This window comes from Colobus angolensis, unplaced genomic scaffold (genome assembly GCF_000951035.1).
Source record: "Colobus angolensis palliatus isolate OR3802 unplaced genomic scaffold, Cang.pa_1.0 Scaffold491, whole genome shotgun sequence".
NCBI lineage: Eukaryota > Metazoa > Chordata > Mammalia > Primates > Cercopithecidae > Colobus > Colobus angolensis.
In genome coordinates, this window is record NW_012118388.1 from 3,054,600 (window position 1) to 3,064,799 (window position 10,200).

Consider the following 10,200-nt stretch of genomic DNA (forward strand, 5'->3'; position numbering starts at 1 on the left):
AGGCATCCAGAGATTGATGGCGCCACCCCAGCAACGAGAACTCTCTGCTTTGCTGTAACTGGAGCAGAGCATTCTCCCCAGAAATTATGTTGATAGGGCCAGTTTCTTTTCTGAGGTTTGTCGTGTGTCTAGGCACGTAAAAATTACATGTGAAAAATTCTGCCATGAGTCACAGAAGTTATGGAAGCTTTGGGGGCCATACGGCCAACCCACTTCAATCCTTTTGGGCTGCGTTTAATTGCAGTGGACAGAAGTTGAGGCTGGCTCAGAAGAAAAGGCAAAAGCACTGGCCGAAGCCAGTCCAAGTTCTGTCCCCCTATTATGACTTACTAGCTGGGTGACCTTGGGCATTTAACAGAACACTGAGCTTTAGCTGTGCCATCTTCCGATGGAGGTGATAATCCTCTTCTGCCTAATTCATGGCTGCTGGGAGGACACAATAAAATAAGTGAAAGCACTTGGAAAACTAGTTCCTTTACATTGTCATGTTCTGGAAATGCTGGCTTTTTATGACAGTAGACTTCTGAAGCATCCCATCCTGACTAGGAAATGGTCATGAAAGTATCCCTTTTCCTGAGGCCGGTGGGCTTGTGGGGGACAGGACTTTTACTCCTTTTCATCAAAGAGATTTATACTTACCAGGCTTTGAGAACTGGCATCTGTGTTTGGGCTGAAAAACTGATAGCATACATGCATAATAGCCTCACAACAGCTATGCTTTGTATGCCAGGAGAGGCAGCTGGTCCCCATTAGCGAGGCGTAATTGTGGGTAAATGGCTAAACCTGGAGGATGCAGAAAGGTCTTTTTCCTTTTTTTTTTTTTTTTTTGAGACGGAGTCTCGCTCTGTGGCCCAGGCCGGAGTGCAGTGACCGGATCTCAGCTCACTGCAAGCTCCGCCTCCCGGGTTTACGCCATTCTCCTGCCTCAGCCTCCCGAGTAGCTGGGACTACAGGCGCATGCCACCTCGCCCGGCTAATTTTTTGTGTTTTTTAGTAGAGACGGGGTTTCACCGTATTAGCCAGGATGGTCTCGATCTCCTGACCTCGTGATCCGCCCGTCTCAGCCTCCCAAAGTGCTGGGATCACAGGCTTGAGCCACTGCGCCCAGCCCAGAAAGGTCTTTTTCATTGAGAGAGCCCTCTCCTGAATCTGTAGGCAAGAAGGGTAAATATACATTGAAATAATCCATCAGCCAAGTGACTTCCCTTCGTCAGACCTTGGAGAGAGAATGCTTTAGTTACTGCTTGGAATACCAGTAAGCTATCAGAGTTGCCTAGGATACCAGTCACGTGGGCCCATCTTCCAGACATGCTCAAGATAATTTATTTTCCTTTATTTTGGAGAGAAGTGGGGGAGGTGGTCAGAGGTACTTGCAAAGCCTTGTCCTTGTAATAGGGGCCCTTGTGTGAGGATATCCTTACCTCCCTCCACTTGAATTGTCAGCCGCCCTTGCCCTTGGCAATAGGGACGAAAATAGCATTTCCTGTCCCAGTTCTCTTCCCCATTTTCTGATGTGGTCCCACACAGAGGAGGCTTTGCATTGTGTCCTTTGAGGGGAAAGGAGTGGCATCGATGAGTATGGGGGAAGCAAGAGAGCATGTAGCTGGGCCCCACTGATGCTGGGATCTTCCTAGGATGACTACAGAACAAAAGTAGCCTGGCTCCTCCAGCTAACCACTCAACTAAGAAAAGCCTGGCTATTCTTGTCTGTTTCGGAGCATATGCTTCTCTCCTGAAGGGGGCCAGCCCTTCCACACCTGTGAGTATTTCTCGTTAGATGGGATGAGAGACAGAAAAGAAGACACAGAGACAAAGTATAGAGAAAAAACAGTGGGCCCAGGGGATCGGCCCTCAGCATATGGAAGACCCACACCACCACTGGTCTCTGAGTTCCCTCATTGTTTATTGATCACTATCTTTACCATCTTGGAGAGGGGGATGTGGCAGGGGACTATAGGGTAATGGTGGGAAGAAGGTCAGCAGGAAAACATGTGAGCAAAGGTCTCTGTGTCATAAATAAGTTTAAGGAAAGGTGCTGTGCCTCAGTGTGCACGTAGGCCAGATTTATGTTTGACTTTACACAAACATCTCAGTGTAGTAAAGAGCAGTACTGCCGCCAGCATGTCACCTCCAGCCATAAGGCGATTTTCTCCTATCTTAGTAAATAGAATATGATCAGGTTTTACACTGAGACTTTCCATTCCCAGGGATGAGCAGGAGACAGATGCCTTCCTCTTATCTCAACTGCAAAGAGGCCTTCCTCTTTCACTAATCCTCCTCAGCGCAGACCCTTTATGGGTGTCGGACTGGGGGACGGTCAGGTTTTTCCCTTCCCATGAGGCCATATCTCAGGCTGTCTCAGTGGGGAGAAACCTTGGACAATACCCAGGCTTTCTTGGGCAGAGGTCCCTGTGGCCTTCCGCGGCGCATTATGTCCCTGGGTGCTCAAGATCAGAGAATGGCGATGACTTCTACCAAGCATACTGCCTTCAAACACATTTTTAACAAAGCACATCCAGCACAGCCCTAAATCCATTAAATGTTGAGTCAACACAGCACAAGTCTCTGCGGGCACAGGGTTGGAGCTAGGGTTACAGATTAACAACATCTCAAGGCAGAAGAATTTTTCTTAGTACAGAACAAAATGGAGTTTCTTATGTCTACTTCTTTCTAGAGAGACACAGTAACAGTCTGATGTCTCTTTCTTTCCCCCACACTCTCCTCCCAAGGTCTCAAGACAGGAATTTGCAGTAAATACGTTCTTCTACCACTGAGTCCTCTTGACTCTTCAGCTGAAGTGCCACATGGACACATGTTGCTACTGGCTGATCTGCGGATGATAGCTTGTCCCATTTCTTCTTGCTGATTTAATCTCAAACAAAACCCCAAGGAGAAGTTGTGGTATGATCTAGAGAAATTCACACTAAGTAGTTTCATGTGTTACTTCATGCAGTGTCTGTCTTCAGACTCTTCAAAATATGTAACAAGAGTGAAAAATGAAGATGTACTCTTTTTGTACCTTTCAGATTCTTTCTCCCCAGGCAGCCATGTCTGTGTTCTTGTCCCACAGAATTAGAGCCCATTGGTTGGGAACAATGCCACCACCATCAGACATTGTCAAAGTGGCCATTGAATGTCCAGATGCTAATCTCCAGCTCCTTGAAATTGACCAGGTACGCTCCTGAACTGAGGAAACGCACCTGGGGAGTGCATGGCAGAGGATATCTTGAGGGATGGGGACCACTGGCATCAAGATTAAGAAACAGCAACAGGAAGACTAAGCTTTGGGCCTGGCCCACACTAGGGAAGGTGGGTCACCATGGCTTGGGAGAGTCTTCCTCTTTAACAAAAGCTGTTAGGAAAGAGGTACATTCTTATGCTTAGGAAACAAAAGCTGTTAGGAAAGAAGTACATTCTTGACCCTGCCTGGCAGCCCCTCTTGTCAGAACCTTGGCATGAGTAGGATGTTGCTGCTAGTGAAGGCTCTCTCTCTCTCTCTCTCTTTCAGAAACGGCCCCTGGCATCCATTATCAAGGAAGTTTGTGACGGGTAGGTTGAAATGGACCTCGTTTTTGACAGTGGCAGCTCTGACTGAAGGAGCACGGCCACACCTTGAGGGGAGTTCTGGGAAGGATCTCCAGTTAGGCAGGTCCCCAGCATGGGGGTTTTGGGAATCACTGTCTTGGGAAGGAAAGACAGCTGGCAACAATACCCCTAAGACATTTATACTTCCTATTTTTTTCCTTTAAGTCTAGCATTGCCCTGCTTGAGGTCCTAGTAGGATGTGAGACCTCTCCTCAGTTCCGCACACCTCCTTTTGTGGTGCTCATCTTTACAAAAGGCTCAGGCTGTGATTTTTTCAACATGACAACCTAAAGATTTGGTTTTTTTCCACTGTATTCTAAATAGGCCACCCAATCCCTTGAGCAACTCTATTGAAAATTATGAGCAGCTTCTGGACAAGAGAGTGACCAAGTGGGATATACTGGTTTTTTCTTGCATAGGTGGTCATTGCCAAACCCAGAGTATTACACCCTCCATTACACGGATGGTCCTCAGCTGTACATCACTGAACAGGTTAGTACAGGGAAAGGCAGAATCAATATCGGCCTTGATTGGAAGTAAACGACCCAAGGAGACAGCACTATTTATCTTCACTTAGCATCCAGGTAGCTTCCATGTGTTGGGTAAAGAGTTGCCCCCTGGGCAGACTGGGAAGCACCAGCCCTTCTTCCTCCCTAGTGGCTGGAAAAAGGTGGCTTTTACTTCCTGAGGGCCCAGGGTGCTAGAAGAGGATCTTAGAAGCTCTTCGCCAAGGAATAAGCAGGAGAAGAGGGCCCAACTGAAGAGCCTCAGTTACATCTACTGTAAAAAAGACAAAACGTTGTTGATTCAGCTTGCTTGTACCACTTTAACATTTTATCGTAGTTACTTTTTTTGTTTGTTTGCTTTTTACTACCCAGACTCACAGTGATGTTAAGAATGGGACAGTCTTACAACTGGCTATCTCCCCGCTAGGTATTCTTTCCTTCGGAGCTTATTCATGTCACAAACAAATATGAACACCTACCATGGCCCAGGCTCTGTTCTAGAAACAAGGACTCTGGAGATTAAAAAGTCAGTCTTTTTGTATCAGGAAATAATACAGGAAGATGAGAGTGTCTTGGTTCTTACCACCTACTGGGGAGTAAACAAATGTAATTGAAGGCCTGTCTCAAGGGTCTTGAGAAGAAGTTGCTTAGAGAGCTGTGGCAACTCACAAAGGGGACCACCTAACTCAGCCTGGAGATTTCCGGAAATCCTTGCCAGAGAAGGGATCACTTAGCTCAGATGTTAAAGTATGAGCAAGAATTAGCTGGAGAAATAAGAAAAGGAAAAGTATTCCAGTCAGAAATCAGCAGATACCAAGGCACAGAAGTTTGCTGTGTTTGGGAAAAGCACAAGTGCTTGGCAGCTGGAGGCTTGTAGCAATCATTAAGAAGCCAGATATTCAAGGTTCCTTGATGGCCTGCTCATAGGTTTGAACTCTGTCCAGAAGGAAACTAGGGACATTGAAGGATTTTAAGCAGGAAGATACGTTATGTTTAGATTTTTAAGTTTTAGAAAGATCACTTTAGTGACTGTGCAGAAGATGGGCCTTAAGAAGAAGGTTGGTGGTAACAGGAACCTTTGAAGAGGCTAAGGAGGAATGTTACGAGCCCAGTGAAGGTGAATGTAATGGACATGAAAGGATATGAAGAGTATCTAGGAGGTAAGCTTTATGAGTATGGTGACATGCTGGATGTGGAAGGAAAGGGGAGAATGGAGGATGACCCTGGTTTTTACAAGAGCAGCCCTTGAAGGTCACAAAGGAAGCAACCGGAAGGGCAGAAAGAACACCGAGAATGTGAAGTGACTGAGGAGCTTTGGGCAGGGAGAGTGTCAGGATTGAGGACAGTATGATCTGCAATTTTTAATGAGCAGAGAAATTTAGTAAACTGAGAACAAAAGCTGTCTGATGACTTGGGAGGTGAAGAGGACACTGGTGATCTTCACAAAAAAATTACGGTGGGGAGGCCAGGTGGTCAGACTGAACTGGGTCAAGTAAAAGAAAGGTAAAGAAGTAAGGACTTTGAGTCTACTGCTGTATCAAGAAGCTTGGTTTTAAAATAAAACACAGAAGGTGATAACTTGAAGAGGATGTGGAGTCAAAAAGATGTGCTTTTTAAAAGCCCGTAAAGCATTCATGTGTTTCACAAATCAAAAATTTTCACAGAGATACAGCAAAAGGTCTCCCCCCAACTCCTGTCCCCATCTGCCCAATTCCTCACCTTTCTGATCCTTCATGGTTGTTGTTTCTGTTGCAATTTTGTATGTGCCCTTAAGAATGTGTTAAGATGGAAGACAGGAAGGTTGAAGGTACAGGAAAGCAGGTAATCAATAGAACAGGATCTTAGTGGACCAGGAGAGGAAGGACTGAAAGCCCAGGTAGAGGGAATCACCTTGACTGCTAGGCCCATGAGGAAGACAGCCAATATGGTTGCACCTTTGGTTACATTTGTAGAAGCGCAGCCAGGATATTAAGGACATGATGGCACCTCTTTTCCTGGTGCAGAGAGAGACTGGTTCATCTGAAAGGAGGGGAGGTATGAAGTGGTATTTACTGAATGCCTGTATTTTGCTAAATACTTTGTGTAATTAAATAATCTAATCTTTATAAACATCCCATGAGATAGGTACTCTTGATAGCCACATTCTGTAGACAAGGAAACCAAAGCTTAGAGAGGTTAAATTACTTGCCACTTGTCACACAGCTAATAAAGTAGCCAAGCCTGCTCTCAGACCCAGGTATGTCTGACTAGGCCTATATTCCTCCCATCATGTTCTTCTGCCTCCCCCTCTTCTCCTGAACTCTTCTCATCTTAAGGACTTCATTCTTCCCTCCTTAGCTCTGGTAATTTAATACGACAGCCTGGGAGTTACTCACTTTTATGGAAGTGCTGACACATTTCACAGACCTCTTGCACAGGGCAGTTGCCTTTCCCAGAAGCACATCTCTCTGGCGCGGGAGGCAGCAGCCCAGAAATGCTGTCTCAGGAGGAAAATTGACAGAGTTGGAAGTTTCTAAGTGGGATGCAGACCAGTGCTCTTCAGATTGCTCTATGCTGTGACCTTTTCCTGTGGCGCACATTTTGTCCACTGTAGAGATAGTGAGGGCTTCTGTATCGTAGAGACCATTGTGCTGTGAAGGGCCAGCTTTATAATAGTGAAAGAGGAGAGGCAAAGGGGAGAGGGCCAGCAGGTCTGACTCCTTGGTGGCAGCAGGAATTGGGCTCCAGTCACTTGGTTAACACTGAGAAAAAGGAAAGAAGACAGGAGTGTTTTTGCTCTTAAGGCTCTTCCTTTCTAGTGGAGAACATTAAATTAGCATCCAAAAAACAGAGTATGATGAAGCAACAAATTGTGAGGCACGATGTAGTAACAAGCTCAGCAGAAGGAAAGTCCAGTAAATGCCAGAGGAGGGATTTTAGCCGCAGCTTGCTGAAAAGGAGGCAGGCATCCTGCTAGGAAAAGTTCATGTGCTAGGAGGAGGTTTTGTCTTTACCAGCCTGCATTTTCAGAAAACGATTGGGAAATTGTTTCTAGCTCCTTGATATTCTTAAAGTTTCCCCAGAACTATCACTCTGAGGAACAATCATAGGGATTTTGAGAGAGTTTTTAAAAAATTGTCAAGCTTTTCACATTTTAGGATTAAAAGGGACCTTAGAGGACATCAGATTAAATTCTTCACCCAATGCAAGAATCCCTTCTACAGCGTCTTTGACAGATGGTTGTCCACATTCTCCTTGATTGCTTCTGGTGACAGGGAGCTTAATACCTCAAGAGAAACCTCTTCTGCTAACAATTTTATAAATTTTATTTTATTTTATTTTATTTATTTTTGGGGATGGAGTTTCGCTCTTTCACCCAGGCTGGATTGCAGTGGCACGATTGCGGCTCACTGCAACCTCCACCTCCTGGGTTCAAGCGATTCTCCTGCCTCAGCCTCCTGAGTAGCTGGGAATACAGGTGCCTGCCACTATGCCCAGCTAATTTTTGTGGTTTTAGTAGAGATGGGGTTTCACCATGTTGGTCAGGTTGCTCTCGAACTCCTGACCTTGTGATCTGCCCTCCTCCGCCTCCTAAAATTCTGGGATTACAGGCGTGAACCACTGCACTGGCCAGTTTTATTTTATTTTTCATTTTTGAGAGAGAGTCTTGCTCTATGACCCAGGCTGCGAGAGTCTTGCTGTATGACCCAGGTTGCAGTGCAGTGATGCAGTCCTAGCTCACTGCAACCTTGAACTCCTGGGCTCAAGCAATCTTCCCTCTTGAGTAGCTAGGACTACTCAGCCTCTTGAGTAGCTAGGACTACAGGTGTGCACCACCACACCTGACTCATTAAAAAAATTTTTTTGTGGAGACAGGGTGTCACTCTGTTGCCCAGGCTGATGTCTAACTCCTGGCCTCAAGCAATCCTCCTGCCTTGGCCTTTCAAAGCCTTTGGATTACAGGCATGAGCCACTGCACTCAGCCAGACAGCTTTAATTAATAGAAAACCTTCCTCTGTTAAACCAGTATCTGTTTCTCTGTGACTTGCCATTGTTAGTGGGCCTCCCAGATGTCTCCAGTATTCCCTTGGTAGGGATTTTTTTTTCCTTTTGTAGATGGAGTCTCGCTCTGTCGCCCAGGCTGGAGTGCAGTGCTGTGATCTCAGCTCACTGCAAGCTCCGCCTCCTGGGTTCACACCATTCTCCCACCTCAGCCTCCCGAGTAGCTGGGACTATAGGCTCCCACCACCATACCCGGCTAATTTTTGTATTTTTAGTAGAGATGGGGTTTCACCGTGTTAGCCAGGATGGTCTCGATCTCCTGACCTCATGATCTGCCCACCTCAGCCTCCCAAATTGCTGGGATTACAGGCATGAGCCACTGCGCCCAGCTGCTGATAGGGATTTTTTTTTTTCTGAGACGGAGTCTTGCTCTGTCGCCCAGGCTGGAGTGCAGTGGCCCGATCTCGGCTCACTGCAAGCTCTGCCTCCTGGGTTTATGCCATTCTCCTGCCTCAGCCTCCCGAGTAGCTGGGACTACAGGTGCCCGCCACCTCGCCCAGCTAATTTTTTTGTATTTTTAGTAGAGACGGGGTTTCACCAGTTAGTCAGGATGGTCTCGATTTCCTGACCTCATGATGGTACAGAAAAGACACAGATAATTACAGATTGGTTTTGGCTTACTAATAACTCCTTGATTGATCCCACAAACATTTATTTAGCAATTCCTAAGCAGTGTTAAAAAACTAGTTCTGCCTCAGGTTTGGATGTCCACAGAAGAGCCTCTATGAGCTATCCACAGAGTAGTAACCTGCTCCAAGGAGCAGATGGCACATATCTGTCCCTGGTCTCCTAGTCCCGAGCTGCATGCCAGCTGATGGAGAGGACCCAGTCATCCAACATGGAGACCTGGCTGGATGCCATGAAGGATATAGCCAAGCTCTCTGCCGATGTGACTTTCATTACTGAGTTCATCAACATGAATGTCATCGTGCTGATGAGGCTCGTGGAAAGTAGAACCAAGCTCTTGTCCCAGTGAGTATGACTAAGGCCTCATTCCAAGGACTTCAGTGATTTACTACATCCTGCAGGGCATTGTAGTCTCATTTCCATCAAGTCAAATAAGGAGTGTATTGAATACCACCTATGCACATACAGACTAGTGTGCCAAGCACAGAGTAGTGTGCCAAAGACTAGAGTCTTTTTTGTGGCTGCCCTCACACTTGTGTTTCCTGATCTGAATCTTTGTCTATTTTGTGTGTGTCTCAGCTACAGTGAGATGCTGGCATTCACCCTGACTGCCTTCCTAGAGCTCATGGACCATGACATTGTCTCCTGGGACATGGTTTCAATCACCCTTATTAAGCAGGTGAGGCCTCTGGAAGCAGGTGTATCTCTGGAATTACAGAGAGATACAATTCCATGTTGTTCTTCTAAATATTGTAGTCTAGTTGGGCTCTCACAAATTAAATAATAGTACAAAACAGTACTATGCCAAGTGAGCAGTAAAAATAGAGGCTAGAGAAGTCAGGAGGAAAGCGGTCAGGTCGCGACAGACCTGTTAATTGCTGGAAATGCTTGGTCTGATGAGGGTTACTGAGCAGATGGTCCAGTATCTCCCAGGTGTCTGTCTGTTTGCTCCCTCCCTCTCCAGTCACCTCCCACCCCATACACATACACATACACACACACACACACCTTCCTTTGTGTTTACCACAGGTTACAACCTACCCATTCGCCATCTCCCTGCCACACTTTTGCACAGGAAGAAGGAGACCAGAACTGTATGATACCCACAAGCATTTTCATCATACCCCAGAGTTGACATGCATGTGGTAGGCAGCTGTGCCTTGTGAGCAGTAGTCAGTAAACAGGTGCTTGGAGCCTAAGCTGCCAAAGAGGGAATCAGAAATCTTCTCAGCCCATAGATGAACTATTGAAATTTTCAGCCAAATCGAGTAACTAATCATAGACACTTGTTTTACATCTTGGATCTTCCAGCTATACTGAAGTCCTGAAGCCTTCAGCTGCCATCAGCACTGACATAGTTCTGCAGTCTCCCAAGAGTGCAGGGTTAGACTGGCCTTCGTTTCCCTCTCTTTTTCTTTTTTTTCTTTCTTTTTTTTTTTTT

General features: G+C 46.1%; 1 protein-coding gene across 1 annotated transcript in view; it reads left to right on the top strand.

Moving 5' to 3' along the window:
- Positions 1-3,095: 3,095 nt before the first annotated feature.
- Positions 3,096-10,200, top strand: part of LOC105524232 (engulfment and cell motility protein 2-like) — an 8,229-nt gene continuing 1,124 nt past the window's right edge. The window contains exons 1-8 of the mRNA XM_011959417.1: positions 3,096-3,173; positions 3,509-3,549; positions 4,005-4,077; positions 4,464-4,513; positions 8,925-9,104; positions 9,339-9,438; positions 9,789-9,904; positions 10,071-10,142. Of these exons, the coding sequence (XP_011814807.1) occupies positions 3,096-3,173; positions 3,509-3,549; positions 4,005-4,077; positions 4,464-4,513; positions 8,925-9,104; positions 9,339-9,438; positions 9,789-9,904; positions 10,071-10,142 (710 nt within the window). The remainder of the gene's footprint in view (positions 3,174-3,508; positions 3,550-4,004; positions 4,078-4,463; positions 4,514-8,924; positions 9,105-9,338; positions 9,439-9,788; positions 9,905-10,070; positions 10,143-10,200) is intronic.